This window comes from Thunnus thynnus, chromosome 16 (assembly GCF_963924715.1).
Source record: "Thunnus thynnus chromosome 16, fThuThy2.1, whole genome shotgun sequence".
Lineage (NCBI taxonomy): Eukaryota > Metazoa > Chordata > Actinopteri > Scombriformes > Scombridae > Thunnus > Thunnus thynnus.
In genome coordinates, this window is record NC_089532.1 from 22,288,640 (window position 1) to 22,314,107 (window position 25,468).

The window sequence follows — 25,468 nt, forward strand, 5'->3', positions numbered from 1 at the left end:
TGAAATTTGCCCCCAAAACCGCTCTCTCAGACAAACAGTCATCTTTGCAACCCAAAGCCTTTTCATTTCCACTTTAGTCTCTCCATAATCAAAACTTATCTGCTTACTTTGATGCTTAAGCCCAGACCGCCAGTCGCCTGTCTTCTGAGTACAACAGTTCTGTGCTTTAGAAAGTGGGAGTTTCTTATTGGCAAAAGGATATTGTGAACATTGAAACAGTATTCTGGGCATGAATTAAAATGGATGCCTCGGGCGCACTTACATTTACTTGGGATTCACTTCCTCCTGTGCAAACCACATCCAGCTTCTGTATGGTTAATACCTCTTTGGTCAGTTTCAGGCAGACATCATAGGTATTATTGGTCTCCTCATTGTACAGCAAAGCAATTCCAGATTTGGTCTGTTGGAATTGAGAAGAGCATTGACATTTGGCAAAGCAGAGCAATTATATACACAATGAACATTTTAATCCTCTTTTCTCAATGTGTCATTTGTGTAGTCTAGTTGTGTGTTAATTGGTTTTGCTTGACATTGTGAAAGTGTGAACCTTTGTGTAAGAGAAAAAACAAGAAGTTGCATGGTTGCATACGTAAGTTCAGGCAATTCCACTAGATAAATTGATGTAGAGGGCAGAAATGACAACAGTCAATTCAGATAACAGGACACAGCACAGACATTACACTATATATACACACTATGACTTGGTGAAGATTCCACAAATACCTCTAAACAAAAAGCAGTGCAGCTCAATCACACCCACAAACTGAATGCTTATTATTCTCTGTGATTTTCCACTGCACACACCAAATGAAAGAACCAACAATGTAAAGTCAAACAACTGAACTCTTGTGTTGCTCTTATTAATTTGAAATTTCCTCAACTTTTTGTTTAAAGATTATGAGAGTGACTGCCAGATGGAGTTCTTTCAAATTCTAAAATGCTGCCAGTATCATTTCAGATAATAAAGTACAGTGTTTTTTTTGTCTGGTGTACCCCCACAGCCCCTGCACAGCTCAGATGCTCCTTCAGTGACACCACCTGTCATGTTACAAATGTTTTAATTTGTTGGTTAAACACTATTTATGAGCTAATAGTGTATTTTGTCACAATATTGTTTGCTTTGTCTTTTCCAGTTTGGTTAAGTTTGCATTGCTACTGTTATTACTTTGAGTGACAGAGGTTTGACATTTGAACCATTTGTCCATTACTGTTAACTATCTATTTTGGCTTCTCTGCTCACTTCCTTAGGAGTTTTCACTCACTCTCAATGAACCGCAACATGCCCACACCTGGCTAAGGGACCTCTGCTGCAGCTCTCTCCCCCTCATTTCCTGTCATCTTTCTACCATCTGATAAAGGCCTAAAACTGGAGTTGGTGGGAGTCCTGTCCTGTACAGTCAGTCAGCCTATCGTAGCTGGTAGATTGTTGGTTATTGTGACGATGAATATAATAAAGTTTAGCCTAACTTCATGCCAACTTGTATTTGTGTGTTTACGTTCCTGTTAAACACAAATGGGTTGTTTTTTTTTTTTACCAAATCATAATTTCTATTTGACATGGTGGCATGGCTCAAGGGATTAATCAGATGGATTGCCATGAAATTTTCTACAGATATTCACAGTTTATTGAACTGTCTCGACAACTATTGGATGAATCACCATGAAATTTAGTTGATGTGCTCAAGATAAATTCTGACAACTTTGGTGATCCAACTATAATTCTTTTTTTGGGGGGGAAATTTTATGCTGAGAGATGAAAAGAAATGAGGGAAAGAGAAATTCAACAAAGGCACCTCCCCGGACTTAAACCAGGGATATTCATGGTTGGCATCTTAGCCCCTAGACAACAGGGGCACCTTGTAATCTAACAAATTTTAGTCCCCCTCCATTCAAAAACATGTTTTTCATCTTGTTCCTACAGTTGGATGTTTGAGCTTTACTGTGCAGAATGATGTATGTGCAGAGTTTGACACCAGAAGCCTGTTGTCACATTCATCTGCAGAAGGTGGAAAGTTTCTCTATGTTTAGTAAAAATCTGATTTAAGGGGTGGGCCTATGGAAGCCAATCTTGGTCCAATATTCAACTTAGACAGCTGTGATGTGGAACTTGCAGCCTTCAGTGCACATATAGTGAAAATGGACTTTGCTGTGAAATAGGAGACATCTTGTGTCAAGCGGTTAAACTTTTGAAATGAAATATATTTGCATATTCATGAACTCATTTTATGGATTTTAAAGTGGTAATTATACTTTTTTGTGGAAAAATCATATCAGACACAATATTGTTCGAGGCAGAGTATTTTTATGTCTTAATACATGCCTGGAGGGGATCTTTAATTTGGTGACATTTCATCAAGCGCCAAAATTTCAATTTTTTTGTTTAAGACCAAAGTCTGCAAAACTAACATTCCCTTCAGCAAATGTCAATGCTAATGCCTAATATGCAAATGTTAGCATGCTAACACACTAAACTAACATGGCGAACATGGTAAACATTATACCAAATACTAAACATCAGCATGTTAGCATTATTAGCTCAAAGCTGTGCCCATGTACAGCCTGACAGAGACGCTATCATAGCTGTAGACTCTTAGTCTTGTTTGAGTTGGCTGATCTACTCCACAATCTTTCCACATGCCCTGTGGTAACTGCAGAAGTACCCCCAAGGTTGCAAGTTCCCCCTAATTGGAAATACATCATTACAGGGTAGACTGGCCCTATGTAGTTGCCTGTAAAAAGAGGTCAATAGAAAACAGGCTTCCCACATGATGCAGCCCCCTGAGTCATTTTATTGTGACCTCTAATAATAGCTCCTCTATTCTGTCATTTGTAGAAATGGCAAAACACAGCAGTGAGATGCATTATTCCCTCTGGTCTTGTCAGAATCCCATCCATGATGTCTAAATATCATATAGACAAGCAATTCCCCAGGTCCCATCCTCAACCTCCTCCCCTTGTATATTGGCATATGCTTGAAAATCCTATTTTCAAGGGTTGAAGGTTGAGTTACATCATTTCCCCAAGCTTCATCAAAACCCAGCAAAAGAAGTCTATGTGATTGATGGATGATCTGACATAAACAAATTAACTGAAGGAGAAGAGTCTGTATTTGATGGGAAAACAATTGCCAGCTGAAGTGACTTGACTGTGAAGTGAAGAAACATCTTACAGGCAGAGGAAAAAATAGAAGGGAGCACAAATACAAATCAAAACCAATGAGCATTGTAAGTCTCACAAAGATATGATTTATTGCAATATGTTTCTGTATTCTAGTTACTGTGTCCACCCCATTTTTCATTTGCTTTCAATGTAGCAGGTTTTAGTAGGTTTCTCTGTTGACTGAAGTATTACGACACACCTCCTACAGCACTGTGGATAATAAGTAGTGCACCCATAGTGCTTGTACTAGTTGAACCCTTTTTTCAAATGTTTTCCACCAAGCATTTCAATTAATCATTTTCAACTAATTAAAGCAGCAGAAAGTAAAATCAATACTAGATAAAGGCTTGAATATCACTATCAGCAGTATTGTATAAAGATAATCACCCTAAACTCACAAGGATAACATACATACATTTTTCATATTTTTATATGTAGAAATTAAACATGAATTGCAATTAGATTTTTGGCATTTACAGTAGGTTAAAGGTTATTTCGAGTAATGTTAGACACCCTCAAAGACAGCGCAAGTTCTATTTAGATTCTTTGTTGCAGGTATAAACATATAGAAGCTGCTAAATGATTTTTTATTTGAAGAAATTAGGGCATGGATATATTCACTACATCTACTTGACAAGAAAAAGGGAATTATCACAAATATTGACATGATACAAAATGTTAAAAAAAACAAAACAAATATTCAAATACAAGAAATTACTCTGCCTGTTGTGATCAATACTTAATAATAATGAAATTCTTAGAATAAGACAGGGCAATGCAATAAGACAGTGATCATGAGAAGAAGAACAAGAATACAAATAGTTGTGGTTTGTTGTCCTATTGTTGTCCTTTTTTGAAGGCATTATCTAGATTTCAGTAGAGCAGCAGAAGATTGACTTTTTCATAGAGGATGTATACAACTGCACTCTTGAGTGGGTGACAAAGGTGACAATCAGTGTGTGAGTGAGGTCAACCAATTCTCTTTTAAGAGACTTTGAGATGAAGGTTGTGCTCTGTTCCTGCCAAAGAGGACAGAGTGTTAATTAAGGCTTCATGTGGAGCCTCTGAGGACATATGGCTGCTGGGCATCACAATGGCTACACTGCATTCACAAAACAAGTTTCAAAGTTTGATGGTAGACAAAGGCAACATAAGCCAGTTTCCCTGACTGCCTGTAATGATAACAATAAAAAACACTTTCACCTCTAATTACTTTATTACTGCCCAGCCTCTAATGTAGCCGTTATTGTTTCTTGTCAAATGACGGAGCTGTTAAGTCTAAATAATAACACTACAATACCCAGTAACTGCGTTATTGTTATTGATGTGTCTTTGGCAAGATTTTCATACAATGCAGTACATTAACAATCACACAGCCATAAATTTTTACATATTTTTGTTAAGGTTGACTGCACCAGGGATAAAAGAGCTTTTGTTCACTTTATTTGGCTATTGACATTTGAGGCATTAGCTAGAAAGACAGTGAGAAGCTAGTTTATTTGTGCATCAGAACACCTAACAGACTGTAGCTCAATAACTATAGAAATTCCCAGTCAATAATCAGTTTTTACATAGTTTTTATAATTAAAAAGTACCAAAGATCTCAGAAATACTCCACTTCCTCTTAGCAACTGGAGCCGCATGTCTATGTTCACAGCAGCTGGCAGGCTGAGCCCCAGCAGGGGAGCATAAACATGGGGAGAATGTTGTTAGCAGTTGTACTGAAGAGTAAGAACTACACCAGCATTTAAATTAACCAAAATGATATTGTCAGATATGTTTACATGCTGTTTACAGCTAATTAGCTTCGTAGCCTGCAAACTGACATTAGCGGTGCACTTTTCCTCAGTGGATGCTTGTTTAGGAGCTTGTTCAACAAGTTATGGTGCAGGACAAGATGTTTGTAAATTAGATAAGAAGGAGAGTTTAGCAGGGAAGCTAATGTGGGTTGGTGCTCAGAGTCTGTGGCTCTTGTGTTGTATAGCTGGCTGCTGTCTGGCTGTAAGTTGGCGTGCCTGTCTGCTCTGCATACGATCGAACATCATTGACATTACTGTTTCATGCAAATGTGGTTTAAAATTAAGCTATTTGATTAGCTATGTGGAAACAAGTTGTTCATCTACGTAGACGCAGACGTAATGATCTTCCGATGAGTTATGCAAAAATAGGGGATGACATTTTAAAGGTGCAGTGTGTAGAATTTAATGTCATCTATCGGAACGGACTTGGCAGAAGTGGAATATAATATTCATAAGTATGTTTTAATTAGTGTATATGACAAACCAAACACTGGCTCAAGAGAGGGCCTTTCTCATTTTTCACGAATTTCACGCCACCTCAGTTTCTCCTACACGCTTGGAAGGGGAGAGGGAAGGGTATTCAGTTTATTGCAATCTTCAACCTCACTGTTAGATCCCACTGAATCCTACACATTGCACCTTTAGTAGATGTGCTTCTTAAACAGTGGGCTACTGGGAGCCTCATTTGCCATGGTATGCAAGTTAGCTAGCTACGCTAACTAGGTTCCACTTTCTGAGTGGAATACAAACTTAACAGCTCTATGAGTTCTCACAAATGTTAAATGCTGTAAAGAGACAAAAGGCTGAAAATGTTAATGGCTGATAGCTAATGTTTAGTGTGAAAAAATCCCTGATAACAACATACTGGAGAATGTCACGCCATATATCCTACATATAGAATGACATTCTCCAGTTAGTGCACCATGGGAGTTGACAGTGTGTCTCTTAATACCGTCGCTCTCAGTTTTCTTTCACCCACTACAATAAAAATGTCCACCAAGAGGCTTGAAGCTTAGACGCTGTTTCCATAAAAATTGATTTTTGAAAAATAAGAAAACAATGTACAATAGCTGCAGCGTCATTATAGCTGATATGTACGCTACTTAAACAACCTTAAAGTAGGGGCCTCCAGTGATGTTACATCTGATATCAGTGCTCAAAGACATCCATCATATTCTCTGGGAAATTGATTCTTAACCAGTGTACTGATGCTTACTTTGGTGCTAAAATAATGGTGCGAATTATGAAACGATTAAAACATTGCTTGGCTCATTGAATGACTCACATCACTCGTTTGATGGGATGAGCTTTAGTGAGACTCTGTATTTAAAAAGACCTAATTCATTCCTGTGGGTTGAGTTTTAGTTTGTTTTTAATGTACAGCAGCAGTGGGTGTTGTGGATTCTTATGGTAATCATGGATCAGTTACATATTTTCAAGTATTTAGTGACAGAGCCATCAAGGAAACAATGTGGGAAAGTATGTGGGAAGTGGGAACTGATGTCCCCCAAATAAAGTATCAGCTCTTGGGTTTATCATTTATCTTCTGCCAGCTTGTTGATGTGTGGCTGTGCAGGCATGTATAGGACCATAAACCAGTCTAGGCCAGATCATCAGCATATTCTGGTAAATACGCTGCTGTCTTGCTTCCTCATTTCATTTGTGTAGATTGAAAACAATAGAGTGGATAAAAGCAGCCTTGTGGGACACCTGTACATAAAACAATCTCGTTAAAAAACAACACACTGGTTGCATATTCTCTTTAGGGCAGTCTGTCAGAAATTCTTTAATCCAATGAAAAAAAAAACAAAAAAACAACCCTTCAGCATTCAGATCACACAGCCACTGCAGAATCGCATTTATTTGCATTATATTCAAAACTGAATTGAGTTAAAATCTTATGACAGCATATCATATTCATCATGTCGACTGTGGTCATAATAGTGTCTTTTCACTTTAAAACCTTACCGCCTAACTGTGGGGGGGTGAAGCTGACAACCTAATGCAAGCTTAAATGTACATTGTGTTTTTAACACCATGTCAAAGTGGTGTTGATTCAAATCCATGGTCATTCTGGGGGCTTTGCTTTATTTACAATATAACATAACACATCAAAACAAGGTGATGACCATAGCTTTTTAAGTACAATAAGTGAGAATTCATGTAAAAATAATTTTATCTCCCTCAGTCAAAAGGTTAAGTGTCTCAGAAGAGCATACATTAGAGAAATGAGAGAAAAATCTACTTGGTTCCTAGTATCTGAGACCTGACCAGGGACACAACTGGTCTGAAATTGGATATGGTGTATCAATATCTCTTATACCTGAGTGGATCTGAGCAGATTCACCATCAGCTCTGATCACATGGTGCGTCATAATCATCACAGGAGAAAAATTTGTTTTAACAGAAAAAACAAAAACAAAACTACATGTATTGCTACTCTCTCTGACCACAGTGCATCATGTTGCTGCCAGCGTTGGTGTTGTCTCTCTATTTGGGTCTTTATGGGACTCACTCTCTCTCAGTCTCTTTCAGATCAGGTCTCTTTTTTGCATCAGGTTCAGGTAGGCTTGCTTTTTTCCCCCAACATATTTGTGAGAACAGCATCTAATCTTCAGGCCTGCAGGCATTTCCCATGACAGCAGCTGACTGACATCTGATGGCCAGCGTTGCAAGAAGAAGCGCTAACAACTTCCATGGTGCACTACCTACTGAAGCACATCATAGCCCTATATAGCCTATTACTGTTGATACAAAAAGCTTTTTCTCCTTTTTCAAGCACAATTTAGTATTGGTTACGTACAGGTAGCGTCTGTCCCTTTACAACATTCAACATTTGTGAGTAACCATCATTCTGTGAAGTTTGTATTTCACCCAGAAAGCTGGCAAGCTTAAAAGTGGAAGCTAGTTAAACTTGCTAACGTTAGTACTGATTCCCACTAGACATTTCTTTTTGTTCATGTTATTTCAACACGAGTTGTCAAGCTCCTGCACACTCTTGTGCTGTGTTCATCCCACTTTGTAGGAAGAGGGAGGTTTAGCTTGTGTTCACTGTCTCTCTTTCATGGGTTCAGTTGTGGAGATTGCAAATGATCAGACTGTCAGCAACAGAGTCCCATGAGGTCAGCACTCTGTACGTTACTCTGTGAATCATGACAGAGAGTAACATAAGAAGTCACAGAGCCATGTTCGGATGCTGAAATCACATATGGGACAAAGCAATGGTTAACAATGTCAACCCCCCTTACTGCCTTTTGGAATTGAAGTGCTATTCCAAACTATTTTTAGTGCTTGCCCACACAGATATTGCACCAATCAAACTACAGTGCTGACATCTGAAAACATTGTTAGTCTGAAAATGATTCTCAGTACAGTAAGACCAAATCAATTTAAAGGTGTTGATGAAGTGAAAAAATCTGCCAAGTTGTTAAAGGTTTACAGAAAATTGTATTACCATTTGGTTTATAAGGTCACTGTAGTACAGAAGAGAATCTATGTACAGCACTGAAGGAAAATCAAAGCCACATTTTTCAGAAAGTTACATATAGATGGTGAAAGTACAAATAATGCCACAGGGTGAACATGTATAGTTAATTAGTTAATTCAGGGGATATCTTCACACGCAGTAGGTGAGCAGACTCAAACAGAGATGACAACATCAGTCAGACGTATTGCATAAGGGCTCACTTGATATCTGCAATTTATTTCAGACAGTGGTATAAATTATAAATGAGTCCAAGTCTAAAGGATTTTCAAAGAACATCTGAACTTTACTTAATATGAAAAAAAATGTTTCGCAATTAACAATCCTAATGTTAACTAGGAGAGTTGACAAGTTGATGGGGATACTCATCTAACAAGGCATTAAAGGCTTTCTGAGCAATTCTGTTGTTTTGAAGTATAATAAGATGAACATATCTCTGCAGGGGTTTCTGAATTAGTTAAAAACAGAAAACAACTCAGGGAACACCCACTGTGGAGATGTCTGAATTCATAAAGACAGGAGAAGGCCGGGGCTGGGTTTTTGATGTTTGAAGGTTCTTCTGACATACTTGGATCACAATTTCCTGTAAGTGTCTGGTATAAGTCGTGCAATTTGACCTGACAGCTGTGATTAGCCGGATTGGTCACACTTGCTAGAGGAGTCCTTATGAACATGTCATCAGTGGGGAACACATCAGAGGTGTGCTTGAGGAGGGTTTGAATTTCTGTCTTTTCGTTCACATTACTGAATGACTGACAAGGCAGAAATTGCACATCCGGTAGAGAAGATCAATTAAATAAAATATGAAATCAAACAACTCAACCGGTTCTATTTATTATACACATGAGCTTTTTTAAAGAAATAGTTTGACATTTATACGTGCTCATTCACTGTAATACAGAGCGCTGCATACATGTCTGTATACTAAATATGAAACTATGGCCAGGAGATGGTTAGCTTAGCATAAAGACAGCCCAGATAGCATACAGAAGTGGGCCACTTCAGGCAATGATGCAGCACTGCTGGCCTTTTTCTGGCCAAATCAAAATGGAAGTGAGCCTGAAATGGCCCACATGTAAAATAGCAAATATGGCCCAAATATCCCAAATCAAACGTGGGCCTTTTTTTTTTGGTAAAGATGTAGTGCTCTCGCTGGATGTGGGCCAGTTCTGGTTAATCTGGTTTGTTCTTGGTTGACATATGGCTTGCTTGTGGCCCAGATCTGGGAAACAGGAGCGGACCGCCCAGGTGCCATCATTCTATGCGATATGTGGGCCGGATGAAAGTGCAATAACTGTTGGATGTGGGTCGGATCTAGGCCACAGCAATTTTGATATCTGGGTAGTAGCAGAGGGGAAACAGCCTGGCTCTGTCCAAAGGTCAAAAGAAACCCACCTATGAGCACCTATATCATAATGACTTCATGGAGTCTTGTTGTCACTGTGAGGTTGCCAGGCAACTCCAGGAAGTCACTTTGCCAGGCCAAGAAATAGTCCAGCAGATAACTCCACGTAAAACTTTTTTACAATTTGTGTTTTTTTGTACGGATAAAACAAACCAAACATAACGTGTTAATTAGTGAACTTCAGAGGTACTGTAAGGCTAGATGTTTTACCCAGTTTCCAGTGTTCGTGCTAAGCTAATAAGCTAAGCATTTCCTGGCTCCACCTCTGTATTGAACAGATAGCTACGAGAGTGGTATCCATATTCTCATTTAACTCTCTGGAAGAAAGCAAATCAACTAGAGCTGTAGTTGATTAATTGATTAGTTGATCGACAGAAAATTAATCAGCAACTATTTTGATAATAAATTATTTCATTGTCATTTTTCAAGCAAAAATGCCCAATATTCTCTGGTTTCAGCCGCTCAAACGTGAGGATTTGCTGCTTTTCTTTATCATGCATTACAGTAAATTGAATATCTTAAGGTTTTGGACTGTGGCTAGGACAAAACAAGCATGCTGAGAAACTGTAAATGCCATTTTTCCCACTATTTTTTTTTATTTTTTTTTACATTTTATAGGCTAAATCGAGAAAAGAATCAGCAGATTAATTAATCATGAAAATAATCATTAGTTGCAGCACCTAGAATCAACACTTGAGCAACATAGTACAAGTATGTGGGCATAACATATTCTGTTTCTCAGTTAAATGTTTCCAGCTGTTCACTGTAAAGTTTTAACTGTGAAGCAAAACAAACAGAAAGGTTTGCAGCCACAATGGGACGATCAGATGAAGAGCTGCACATGACAGGCACTTCCTGCAGTTTGAACAAACATCAAAACTCACACGTCAGCCAAGTAACACCACAGGACACCTTTTGCTGTGCTGTTTCACTTGTATGAAATAACACTCACACCATGTCCTCATTCTGGGCTCTGATCACAGCTGCATGATTTCAGGTTTACCGATGGCTGCAGCAGTGGTCTGTCCTATAATAGTAAATTGTTTCAGGATCAATTTGTACAATTCACCTTTGTAAATTTTGCACACAACACTTGAGCATACAAAGACAAATGCAGAATAATGACACAAAGTCTTTTTCAAATTCTTCAAGAATTTGCAAGCTTGTTGGACCTTTAAGTGATTAAGACTTCACTAAGACAGGTAGCCTGCCTGCAATATAATTAACACAGACTGGCCTGCACACTGCAATTTACATTGTGTCCAGCTGACCACATTTCATGGATATACATAGGATTACTGTTTTAAGCACAAAACTGCTCTGCCACAGCAAAGAGCACAAGTACAGACAGCCTTTTTTTTAACAACAGGAAGCAACAAGAAAACAAGGTTCAAGAAAAATGTCATGATTTTCAGAAACACTTGCACCTCTAAATTGTGTGAGACAGCAGTTGCAATCTGTCTGAACCATCATCTCAACTGTTTAAAGTGTTTGTACCAGGGTAGCAAAGTTGTGACTCCGGTGGGATGGGGTAAGGTACACTTCTCAGAGTTGAAAGAAGTGAATCAGAGGGAGATCTTACTTTGCTTGGCACAGTTGAAGTGGAAAAAATTCTTGTATATGCTCAGTCGATCATGAGTACCAGGGTGCTTTTTTCATTCTTATCAATGATTTGAGTGAGTTCACTGGAAATGAGGCACCACTGTCCCCAGCGTCACATGAGAGCACAGAGGTTCAGACCACAGTGTGTTTTCATTTTCACAGCCTAAACTATAGAAATTGTAGGGTACCATGCTTGCAGCTTGCTTTTCATAATATGTATTAATTGAAATTTACAGTACACATGGGACATTAATTTCATAGACCCATGTGTGTAGGGTCTGACTCAAATTGAGAAGGATGGGACATTTAATGAGAATCTGACATGGTTGTAGTGCAATAGGAAGTAAAGCCAGTGAATCTGCCTCTACGAAGGCAGGTCATATCTTTAACCTGCAATAACTGCTTTTTGACCACTTGGGGGCAGCAGAAACAAAATGCAACACAACATTGACATATTATCACCTTTTAAGTTGATCAGGCAAACTTGTTAGCAAATAGTAGCTTATTGCATATCTAGCAGTTATGGAGCAACATTATCATTCATTTGGAGTTGTGTTTCTGTCCACCTGGTGAATGTAAGTCCAATATTCACTCTCCTTTAGCTCGGTTTTGGCTCTCTACCAACATCTGAGGAATAATTGGTTCTTTAGCAGTTGAATGTTCCACTGTGTTCAGCAGCTAGTTGCTCTTTGTGTGTTTGCCATTGAAAAGGTAGTATTAACTTAGTTTTTACAGCTTTTTTGTTGAAAAACATTACTACAAGAGCAGTGGGAGTGAATCAAAACAGTAGAGTTGCAGCCAGACAGCTTAACAATGAACTGAAACTCACTACAAAGCTGCTTAAACTGAGGGGAGCTGCAGAGTTGAAATTCTTTGTTGGTTCATCACTAAAAGTGATGCTTCTAACATTATATATTGTCGTTTTATAGATGGTTATTATAAAAAAAAATGATTATAGTGTCTTAAAAAGGGTACCCAGTGGAGTCTTTTGTAAACAAAGTTATGTTCTTCCTCACAGTTTCTCACCAAAACACATTGTGTGTATTCTTGACACCTAACAAACCGAATGAGTGCATTTCCTCCCTTATTAAACATACTCTTGAATATTTAACAACTTGCATTGTTTACGTCTTTGTTTGCTGGCTTGTAGTCTTTTTCTTCCTTGCCTTTCCGGGGGCATCTCTACATGTTCTGGCACACTACTGCTAGGCTTGGACTATTTTTCATACTTTAGTACCTTCCCAACATTTTACAGGAGTATAAAGTATATGAGAGTATTTGTTAAAAAAAACAAAAACAAAACAGCAGCAGCTGTCAATGGATGCAGCTAATCAGTGATGAAGACATATGTTCGGTTTTGATGTCTGTCATGTGGGCATTGATTGACAGATATGATTGACAGTGCGTTCACCTGCTGCTCTCCAATGTCCAGTGCTCAAATCAAGTCGCACTTATAGTTGGGTACCAAACTCGGTACTTTTAAGGGTATCGACCGGATTACATTAATACTATTGAGTACCGATTCACGTTAGATCAATTGGTGCCAAATTTCAGTACCTTGCAGGACTGAGATTGAGTGCGACCCCGAGCACAGCTCACTCTCAGCGGGACTGAAAGTGAGTGCAACCGCAAAATAAGTTTTAAAAACACATTTAATGACCAAAGCATCTCACACAGAGGGTGAGACACTGACAGGCTGTCTTTATGTATAGTCTTTGGCTGGAACCAGCAAATGTTGGCCATGTGGGAATGATAAATGATGAATGAAGAATTAGCGATCAACTATTTGTTGATTGACTAATCAATTAACTGACTCATTGTTTCAGCCCCAAATTCATATTGTGCTCACATGGTGCATATTATTGTATGCTGTAAAACTGTTACATTTGTCTACCTTAGTGAAGGATAGGCTACATATAGGCCTACATTATATTTACAAGCGAGATAGCGGTTTTCATACAGGCGTCAAAAGGGGCTCAAAGCTAATTTTTGTGGATTAAGTGGATTAATCTGGCCATGTGTTTTATTCATCAAAGTCAAGCTTTTGATCAGACATCAAGGCCTCCCTGACAAATATTAATTTTCACGTATGCAAAAGCTTTTGGGTATCATTTAGCCATAGAACTGTTGTGGCATATTATTAATGGCTTGAGTTTAATATGATGATTAGGATGTGGGATGGTGTTCTGTACACTACAAGAATTTAGGCTTAGTTGCTTGTGTTGTATATTAGCTTGGTTGTATTTATTTATGCAAAACAAATAACAGTTATTTCATGAATGTGAACAGTTTCCCTGCATATTTTAATAATCCAGTCATTTCTGCCTCCTCAATCTCTCCTTCCCAATGTGGAGATAGTTGACTTGTGTTCACTTTGGCTGAGGTGGAGGAAAACTTTCCAGACACTGATAACCTTGAAAAGCACCACAACTGTCAAATGACACACAGACACATAAACATAGCCAGAGCTCACTACAATCTCCACACGTTTTACATTCAGATCTGTGACATCATTTCAGAGAAGTCATCACACCAACACATATAGAGAGGTAATGCTTTTTTTTTTCTTTTTTTTTTTTTAAATCTTGCCTTAATCCATCTACACCCCTTTCCAGTGAATCAAGCTTAAATTCCATCAAATCAGTTTAACATTAACACACCTCTCATCATGGATTTCACACAAATCCAGCCCATGATTCATAGATTTCTGTGAGTGTAACTGTTTCAGGGCCATAGCCAGACATCATTCACAATTTACTCTCTCTGGCTGCATGCCTGAAAAACAAAAAAATCACATTCATCTTAACCTAGAGGCTCTTAATGAGTATGAAATATTGATTGAACTGAAATATCAAACTGTACAGTATGAAGACCTCCAAATAGTCTGAACAGTCTACGTCAGTTTACTGTATATAAATGCAAGGAAAAACTGTGCAACTCATAGTTTTAGCTATTGATGGTCTCATTATGGTGAACTAGTGCACCAACAGCCAGACATTTGGATTCCTCTGCAGCAATACAACAATACATTTTCTTCAGATAGGAAATGAATGAGCTGTATGTATAACAAGCACTGGGTGATGTTGGCAGGTGTCATAATTACTACTTTTGTCAAACCGAGCCCTTTCATCTGGATCTTTTTAAAAATCTTCATCACATCTGAAATCCGACTGAGATGTAGAACACAAGATGAAAAGCAAAACCCAGCAGTCTATTCAAGCTTGTCCTCTTTTGTGTGTGGTGGGGGTCAATTAAAAGTACCCCAGGGTTGTGTCAGCAGTGAAATGGATGTGCAGTTCTACAATTATACGAGAATGTCAGATTTATCAACCTAATTTGCCTGGGATTTCTTTTTAGAAAAGTTGAGCATTTTATCATTAATCGTGTTTGAAATCCAAGCTGAAAGCTCCCACTTGGAGCAAAGAGTTACAAGTATTTGCTGTATTTATAACAACTATCAGATATAGATGGATAGGGGATATACTGCACCTTATTTGCAAATAATTAATATGCATCTGGCTTACACTGCAAAAGTGCAGGCACATACATTTTGCAAACTGTAAGCTTGCATTTTTGCTAACATGCACATTTCATAAATTGCAAACATGCTCGTTTTAGACATTGTGCCAAACTCTGGCAAAATTTCCTCGTTACCATTTGGAAGCACAGTGGAAAATGCTTATAGTGGTCATGCCTGTCTGGGTTAAATTGATCACTATAAGCAGATGATTATTACAACTTAATTTTCTTTCTTTTTCTTTATTTCTCATGCAGATTACCATCTAATTGACAGTGCAGCTGTTTTAAACGCTTGTTGTTTTACTCCTACGTCTTACTGCAGTTTTGCTGCTGCATCTCGTTTTTGGCAGTTTTTCATAAGCTTCAAGGAGACTACGTTTTTCAGTGAGAGAAAATGACTTTCTGTTTCCCCGTCATGATTTCAATGTGCATGCAGCACCAGCCTTAGGTAACCAGCTGGAAGCAGACAGGTTACTGCGAGGCAATAATGGTGCCGCAGCCACTAAGTACATATCATACATGTATCAGGGGATTTAAGTATAAAAAATGTATTTTTTTTCCCCATATGTTGTTCCTAACCCTAACCCATGTATAAAAACTTGAGAAAAAAAAAACTTGATTACTGTAAGTGAATTATTTAGCAGCATTTGTATAGGAATGATTCTATCCAGAGTTTTTTGATCCATGTAAGTGGTTGATCACTGTAACTGTGATCACTATGAGTGGTTTCCACTGTACCAACAAGCAATGTTGCCTTGCAGATTTAAAATAAAAAAAAGTTAAAAATATTAATGGATTTTCAAAAATCCATTAAAAAACAGCCCAGAGACACTGCTGCAGTGAGGAACATAATCCATCATCTTTACCATCCTGCTAATTACCACATTTAGTTGAACTATTTTCATTTCTTTCAATGAGAATGTACTCTTATTCCACATAAGACTGGTAGCAGCATCAAGACATAATGTCTGTCTGCACTTTCAGTTTCTTCTGCATGGACCTACTTTAAATACAACTGCAACAAATGTGCCTCTTTATAAAGTTATGTAGGAAAATTCACCAGTCATCCCATTTATCATGATGGATTATATTCATCAACGCAGCAGCATGTCTTCACAAGCCGTTTTAAATGTATTTTAGAAAATAGCTGGAGCTTAAGCCTCAGACGTGCTGGGTAAACCTGCAGCTTCTGACTGTGGTACAGTAAATACACGGTGCGTGACTCTTCACAGGCTTACACTGGTTACACCGGTGTTACAGCAGATCTGATCTTCTTGTGGATGAAACAGTTACTTTAGATAGATATTTTTATTACCCAACTTTACCCCTTTCAAATTTATAGCCAGTTAATCTTAATCGTACATTAACTTTTTATTGTTGCATTAAGCCAATTTGCCAGCACAGATTGTCCTCATTCGTTCTTAAAGCTTTCTTCTCTTGTATTAAATTGAAGTACAATTCAGAAATTAGTACAACCTGTTTTGGATCTTTAAGAAATAGTTCAACATTTTGAGAAATATAACCTATTTGCTTTCTTGCCGAGAGGTAGATGAGAAGATTGATACCATTCATGTGGAGAATGGTATCAATCTTCTCCCCTGACTCGGCAAGAAAGCAAATGAACACATTTCCCAAAATGTTGAACTCTTCCCTTAAATCTGCATTAAGTGATTTTTTTTTTGGCCACTTGGGGGTGCGGAAATAAGTTTTGAACACAACAATGACATACCATCATGTTTTAAGTTGATATGTTGAACTTTTTAGCAAAGAGTTGCTTATTTACACATCCAGCAGTTATGGAGCAACATTATCATACATGTGGAGTCGTGTTTCTGTCCACCTGGTGAACGTGAGTAAAACATTTGCTCTCTTTTAGCTCTGTTTTTGGCCTCTTATCAATTCCTGAGCGAAACATCTGGCTCATAAGCTGCTAAATGCTCCACTATGTTCAGCAATTAGTTGCTAACTTTGTCCATTTGCCTGCAAGTAGCTGCCTGCTGTGGCTGAAAGCGACACTGTGAGAGCGGTGAGAGTGAAGTTGGGACCAGACAACTAAACAATGAGCTTAAACTCGCTATAAAGCTCTGTAAAGCCGAGGGGAGCTGCAGAGTCGCTGATAATTCTTTGTAGGTTCATCAAGACAAGCAACGCACCTGACATATTGATACATTATTATTAAAAAATATGTTAATTGCAGCCACTTTAAAGTAAATCATTTATTTTAAAAATGACTGAATAAACATTGTAGACTTTCTCATGTAAGGATGCAGCTGCTGAAAATGCCGTTGTATTTGTTCATCAAACAACTTAGAAATTTTGTTTTATTTGAACAGAGATTAAAAATGTGGGATATGCAGAAAAGCAACTAGGTGTGTAATGATGTGGGACTTCAGTTCTCCGAGGTAAACTTAATTATCTCAAAACCTGACTGAAATTACTGCAGGTATTTCACTGTATAAGCATTAAGTAGATAATTTCCCTATGCATCAGTAAACCTGCTATATGCAGTACCATGCTGTATGACAAAATCCTAGGAGGTCAATACACTGTAGACAGGATGAAGCTCTACCCTCATACGAACAGAACTCACAGAAATGTGATATTATATCTTCCGCAATCATCCTTGTTCAATCTTCCACTCAGAGTGGCTCTATGGGGAATCAAAACCACTTGATGTATTTCCTCTCTATTGTATATTCATTGTTTGGATAGGCTTGTCTCAAAGAGCTTTACTGCTCAAATAACAGCACGGATGACTGTGTGATAGCCGCTGCTTCCCCAAATCTGTCCAACATGTGTGAGATTACTGCATGCGGTTTTGAGAGAGCGAGAGATGATCAACTAGACGAAGGAAATGAGTCCAACTAGTCTGCAAATTTTCTAAGAATTCCCTTTGCTTTTTGATATGCATGTGTCGTTCTCTCTCTCCCTCTCTCATACATACAATACAGGCACAGACAATAAGAAAACAAATGCATTTTAAACAATGCAGTGACAGTTAGGAGCTGGGTTTGAATGGGGGCTGGGAGTTCTCCTGTTGGCACTATGGGAGGAGTAATTTTGGGGCGAATGTAGATTTTGAGGAACTAATCTAGGACTGTTTATATTTCCAAAAATTATTTTATTCCCATTTCAAGGACAAATCTCAGTTAGATATGCAACCATTGCTTTAGTGCATCTTTTGAGTGCAGCTGTCTGAAGTGGTAACAAACTGTGAAGTGTCCACGACAGTTCCCTGTCGGCTGGTAAAGGGACAAGGTACAATTCTTTATATCTCACTTGGAAATGAATAGGACATTAAAATGCATAAGTTTCCCGCCTTGAATCTAAATAAAAATGCTAATGAAACGCTGTGGGTATTAATAATGCAGAGGACGAGTTTCCTTTTATTTGCTAAGGAAACATTTCGAGAAAGGTTTCTAAACATGTGACAGCATGACTTGTTTTGATGTGTCAGGATTTATGACACTACATATCCTCATGACATTTTTAAAAATTAAATCATCATCTAATTAAAACTTTAATTACTGCCTGGTTTTGTAGTTGAATAATGGAATATGACTGTGCATAATACTGTATTATATATGTCTCTTAGTACTTCCTACGGGGACTAATTATAAGCTTAGAAAAAGACAAATTCATGATATAAGACTGGAGTCTGCCCTTTGGCCCAATTCACAACTCTCATGGGTTCCTCAAGTTCCTGCCATTAGTTCACACGCCATAAAGAGATTAAACTAAAACTGTGAAGCTACCTGACAGAAAATGATGTCTATATAATGATTTTGTACAGTATTAAACACTTTACACAGCAGATGAGAAAAACGCGGAGTCAGACAGGAATCAAACAACAATGTGGAACGTGTATGCATTCTTACTCTAGGGTCATTAAATGACACTATTCATCTTGAAGAGCCTGACTCCGCTGATAGGAGCAGAATTGAATATTGTGCTGCCAATGAAAGACACTAAACATGACCTCTTTTTTAAGAAACTGAATTTCAGTTTTAGAATATAAAGTCTGATTGTTCTGTGTCCTTTCCAATTACCTGAGTAGCTCTGGGAGAATGAAAAGTTAAAGAGAATACATGTTCATGCTCCAACAGGACTGATTTGGTTAAAATATGATTGACTTCCTGAATACAAAAGCATCGACTTTCACACTCCACTGGGGTATAATTATGCTTCTGCAGCTCCTGCCAAGGAAACCCTCGGGCGTGTGACCACAGAGGTTTGGAAATTTTATATGACATGCATGTCACATATTTTTATGCATTTAGAAAGGGACAAGCCAGGGTTGGATTGTCTGATAATCATATTGTATTCCTCTCTATTTAATCCCATTTGTAGAGATCTGAGATTTGGGGCTGTCCTTGCTGTATCTTCCTGCTCCCCCTGTAAAGGTTGAGCTGGCCAACAAGTCAATATCACCAACAGTTCATGCAGTCGTGCAAGGCTGTGTGTGAAAAATTATTCCATCATCGCACATATTTTAGTGTCAGTACAGTTTGACATATTTGCTCACACTGTATTTACAGGGGGAGCTGTCATGCTTACTCAAGAAGACTGACAGTGTTTGACATCTGAACATGAGAAATTATTAAAATTATACACATGGTTGCAACACAACAAGTTTGAGTCACATTCTGGAGATAAATTTGCAATCATACATTAGGGGCACAAGAACAAGCTCTATATAAGTTCAAATAGAAATTGAGTCTAGTTATAATGTATGTGCTTACTATGTGGACGTTTACACACCACTAAATTAAAACAGGTTACACAAATTAGTTTTCATGTAGATATTAGCTGTGAATAAATATCAACACAGTAAATGCTGGTGTAACTGTTACATAGCTAATAACACCAACTCACATAGCTAACGTTAGCTAGCAAATATACAGAATGACTCTGGACTGAGTAGTGAAGAGCTAACTTAAACACGGTCGACATATCTGACCCAACACTTGATACAACGCTGGTTGATAACGTCAGCTAGCTTAGCATAATCGAATATTTACCTCTCATTCTAAAAAGCATGAATACTACTACCTCTTGATGCCAGAGGGGTGTTCCATCAAGCTGGCTAACGGGATAGCCTGGCTGATTTTGATAAGCCGCGCTAATTTAAGTGAGAGTTCCGTTCCATCACTGAGGCTTATATGAGTCCCAGCTCAGTAACCATGATAACTTATTCAGCAGAACTAGCCTGCTCTGTGGCAGGTTTACGGTCAAGCTTGATTCAGCTGCATGTCAAAGAATGTCCGACAGACGGAAACAGACTCTCAAAACATGATTCCATCGAGTGTGTTTTCGCACTTGTATCGCTTGTCCATGTTCAGAAACATTAAATAGAAGAACTGTGAGGGACTTTTACAAAAATATTTAAATTAATCCCCATTTTATTGTTGTCACTTCTGTGTTGGAGTGAACCTTTTTATTTAAAAGCTTAGCATTTATAATTTAAGAAATAAATGTGTGCCAGCTTGTGCAAGTTATTTATTTATTCATTCAACCATTTTGTTCAAGCTGTGAAGACAAAAAGAAAATTAAATAAAGTCCAAACCATATCCTTCTGCTGTGTTTAAATGTATGTAGTGGTAACTGCTTATAGTGATCACAGTTACAGTGATCAGCTGCTTGTATGGATCAAAAAGCTCTGAGACAGAATCAAATTCATATACAAAATTTATGCTGTTTAAATAAGTCGCTTACAGAAATCAAGTAGTCCGCCTACAGTGTTCATTTGGGTCTCTTCATAAATGACAACACATGGAAAAACATTTTAAACTACATAAATCTATTTTTGTACTTTACTCCCATGATAGGTGGCTGCTGCTTCGTGAACAATGAAATCATGATGGAGACAGAAAGTCATTTTCTCTCAATGACAAACGTTGTCTCCTCAAAGCTTATGACAATAAAAGGGGAGGAAGAAATTTAAGCAAAATTCACTGCTATCTTTGCCTGTTCTGCCGCCGGGGAAAAGAAGAAACTTGTCATTGACAAAAGTCAGAATCCGCTGCTTCAAAAATGTGCACACTGCGATTGAAACAGCTATACCAGATTTTGAAACAGTCAATAAAATTCAGTAGCTTTATATTCATGTAGGCTAATAAATATACAAATGTCAATTAGAAGGTATTCTGCATGACAAATAAAGAAAAAGAAAAGGTTATGATAATAATCTGCTTATAGTGATATTTGACCCGGACAGACAGATCACTCCAAGCGGTTTCCACTGTACGTATATCCTTCTCCAGTTTCTTCACTGCAAATTAATTTTTAACTTTCATTGATGCTTGTAAATGGACATCCTGTGAAGGAGAAAATGTGTCAAAGAGTATGATAATGTTGTAAGTTGGTTCTCTTAAGTTGCTAACACCATAATTTTAAACATCTGATATTATCTAGCCTAGTGATCATATAACCACAGTCACTGATCTGAATGCTCATTTATTAACAAATAAAGATAAAACCATGAACGGGGACAAGCACTGCTCTTCACTTTCCCCACACAGACTCATCAAGCTGGATGCAGGGATTGAACAGTCAACTTCTAGTAATAAGTTTGGTCCTCTAACCTTTAGGCTATCACTGCCCACCTACAGATATGCATTTAATCTGTCATCAATTTTGTGCCAAGCCATCTCCTTCACCTTGTTAATTGTGGCAGTTTTGCCCTTTTAGGTGAAAACTCCTTTATATTCTTGTAGTTTCGTCAGCAGGTTTATTCTGCTGTGGAGAAGAACACCGCTCTAGTTTTCTCTTCTTTTTGCGACATAGTATTGTCTTTTCGACAATCGACTGTTCTGGGCTGCTTATGTACTCTGTGCACGCACACATTGAAAGCTTATTCCAGTCTCCCTAGACTTAGCGTTGACTAGACATGGCTAAACTGCGTTAGTGGAACAGCTTGAGCCTCAAGTGAAAGTTGACGTTAATTCTAGTCAGAGTTTTTCAAGTAAGCGCAGCTTTCTTTAGCTGCATTGATGGAACACCCCTCAGGTGTAAATGGGCAAACAGTGACTGCCTGTTTCAACGGTCCAACATTTTCTTCTCATCCACTCTTGGATGCTTTTTGATGTATGTTTGGGGCCATTATCCTGCTGAAAGACCCATGACCTGCCACTAAGACACAGTTTTCTGATACTGGGCTGTATGTTTCACTCCAAAATGCCTTGACAGTCTTCTGATTTCATTGCACCCTGCACAGATTCAAGGCACCCAGTGCCTGAGGCAGCAAAGCTCTAATTTTGTTTCATCTGTCCAGAGCACATTCTCCCAGAAGGACCGTGGCTTGTCAGCGTGCATTTTGGCAAAGTCCAATCTGGCTTTTTTTTTTTGTCTCTCCCTCTTAGATGTGGGGTTTTCCTGGGTCTTCTACCATGAAGCCCATTTTCATTCAGACAGAAATGGATGGTGCAACTTGAAACTATTGTACCTTGAACTTGAAGATCAGCTTGGGTCTGTTATAAAGTTTTCTTTGGTTCATTCTCGACAATTCAAGCTTCTGTTCAATCTCATGCCGATTTTCCTCTTGCAATCATGTCCAGAGATGTTGGCTAGAGTTTCATGGGCCTTAAACTTCTTAATAATATTGGCAACAGTGGTCACAGGAACATCAAGCTCTTTGGAGATGGTCTTGTAACCTTTACGTTGAAGATGCTTGGCTATTACCTTTTTTCTTATGTCTTCAGACCACTCTCTAGTTTTTCTTCTGTTTTCCATGTTCAATGTGATGCACACAGTGGCACAAAACAGCAGAGTGAGTAATTTTCTCCTCTTAAACTGGCTGCATGAGTGATTATAAGATTGTAAACACCCATGATACTAATTAAAACACAACAGTCGGCTTAAAGTATCACAACAAATCAATTATTTCTTACAAATTCTAACGGGTACCAATAATTTTGTCCAGGCTATTCAAGAATGTCTTTGTAAAGCAGGAATTCAGGTATTTTCACAACTTTTTTGTTTTGTTCCCCTGCAAACCAAACATAGACATGCACTGATAATAAAATATCTTTTAATTTCAACACTGTTCAGGGACAAATGGTGCATTATTTTAATAAAAAGCCACATCTAATTTATTAGTGATTTCGTCAAAAAAGCTAAATCTAAGACTTTTAAGGCTGACAAAACTTGTTTGTAAAAATAATTTACCTTCTATTTTTAACATTTTTTAACAATAATTCAAACCTCAACCTCACATAATTAAAGCATTTCTTTTTAAAACTTTAATGTTTCATTACTGTGGAAGCACAGGAAAGTCTGGACTTAACACCTTGAAACTGCACACCATCTGTTCACAAATACGCATGATGGAGCGAAAGCCTATTGCAACAGGAAAACTCTGCTTACTGTGTAATTTTAGCCGTCAGTCACTGGTAAATAGAGAGTGGGATATGTGTGAAAAGTGAACACACACTAAGCAAAAATAAGCTGCAGACTTGTGTCCCTTGAGGCTCACGTATCCAGTTTTAAAAGCAAATGCTTCGTGAACGGAAAGTGCCCACAACACAGGACTCTAGGGACTGATGAAATTAAAGGTGCTATGTGTCCAGTGGAAGCAATGAGAAATGACAGCTGAGTACCATGCAGCAAATGATGGGTCATATTTAACCCAAGAGGACATACAGTCCAGAACTTTACATAAAAACATAAGACAATGCAAGGTGTCCTTGAAGAGATGTAAGCGAGCAGATTATCATCATCGTTATCAAGTGTAATGTATTGTATATATAATCCTTGGTTGAAACAAAAATAGCTTTGCCTAGTTAAATAGACTGTGCTTGATTAAATATTCAGAAACACACATATGTCATATGTTGCATCTTGAGTTCAGCAGCCTTGCATACAGCAAATAAAAACTGTTAAAAGGGTAAAGGCCTACAAAAAGGTCAAAACTGTTTGCATTCTTGTTCATGATGTCTAACCACAATACCCAATTAAGCATGTACATGAAGTTCTTCAGGAAAGCTCAGCTCAAATATGTCTGTGCCTGACTATGGAAAACATAATGAATGTTATATACACAAAGGCAGTATCATACTGTACAAGCAGGCAACACATTAAATCAGTCACTTATTGAATAGCTATGATTTTTATGATGATAATAATAAATCTCAATAACGTCTCTGGTCAAATTGGACGTCTAGGAAAGGTCTATAAAATGTTAAGTTATATTGAGCCTGTGTCTGTAGGGTAAAACTACTGTAACGTCACCACAGCAAATGGAAAGAGCGTCACACCAGCCTCCAGTCACACATCTGCTACTTTAATGTTTTCTTGCTTATGGGCAAATTTACATTACTATACCAGCAGGAGAAAATGCTTGTAGGAGATACCTGCGGTCCTCTGGTAAATTCGGCGTGTACAAGATGATGGATGAAGCACCGTGTTTCAACGAAATTTTCTCTAAACTTGTACAAGCATATGCGTTGTTTGCTCCCGCCCTGCGCGGTGTAATGTTATTTGAATGAGGGAGGACTGCAAAACGCCATTTATAAAAAGTTATAAATGTGTTCAAGTGAGAGCACCATGGTGAAGCAAATGTACGCCGAAATGAGCAGATGCTGCTAACGGTTCAGGGAAACAATTACCTGAAGTCATGCAAGGTATTTACAAGTATTAATAAGCGAGGGAACACCTAGCAGGCGTTTTTTTAAAGGCAGTTTGGTGTTTTCTGTACATCAAAGAAAACTGCGTGCATGTTTTTACTGACGACCCCTCCACATAACACATCTCATGCGGGGCGAAAAGGGTGAACTGGTCTGCTGTTTTAAGTTTATTATACACATGAATAATACAGATTTACTTGCCGAAGTTGGAACCAAAAGGCTGGCGGGTCGCTCGGTCAGCTCAGGTTGCTGTTTCCCGGGCACATTCATTTCCCATAAAACCGCTTTCTCTGTCCGCTGACTTCGACGAGAGTTTCTCAAGTCATTTATCCAGCAATAAGCGTTATTCGCCGGCGTCCCGTTCAACGACAGAGGCGGACGGAGAAACCATGCCTATAAGCTCTGTCAGGCTTTGTTAAAGCTTTCTGTATCCTGCAATTACAACTGTTTCGCCCGCTGCAGGGACAAATTAGTTACGGCAAGCGTTGCTTATTTCTCCACGGCTCAGCTTGCACACACTGGCTCCTACGCTGCTGCTCATCAGTCTGCATGCCTCTCCACCTGCTGCCTGTCTTCCTATTAACCATTCCTGCGTCAAAGCACAGCACATTAACCCATTCACTGGTGTTTAAGTTCTGAAGGCATAGTGGCGTTTAAAGAGTATAAATTATGTAGATATTTATCATGACAGCAGTTCACAGTAATTGGTGCTAGGAGTGGCAGCAGCAGTGGCAGTGTAAGTAGGGGTGGGATACATTACCATTTCTAAATGCATTCATGTGCTACAAAACAACATGAAATCAATATGAAGCTAATCTAGTACTCAGTCCTTCAAGATTGTGTTCAGGTGAGGCTTGCAAGTATAACCGACCCTTCC

The 25,468-nt window shown here is 38.4% G+C and overlaps 1 protein-coding gene across 1 annotated transcript in view; it reads right to left on the reverse strand.

The window, feature by feature from the left end:
• Positions 1–25,174, reverse strand: part of sntg2 (syntrophin, gamma 2) — an 85,413-nt gene extending 60,239 nt beyond the window's left edge. Inside the window, exons 1-3 of the mRNA XM_067614461.1 lie at positions 24,793–25,174; positions 263–400; positions 108–164 (exon numbers count right to left, since the gene is read on the reverse strand). Of these exons, the coding sequence (XP_067470562.1) occupies positions 108–164; positions 263–400; positions 24,793–24,861 (264 nt within the window). The 5' untranslated portion in view covers positions 24,862–25,174. The remainder of the gene's footprint in view (positions 1–107; positions 165–262; positions 401–24,792) is intronic.
• Positions 25,175–25,468: the final 294 nt, after the last annotated feature.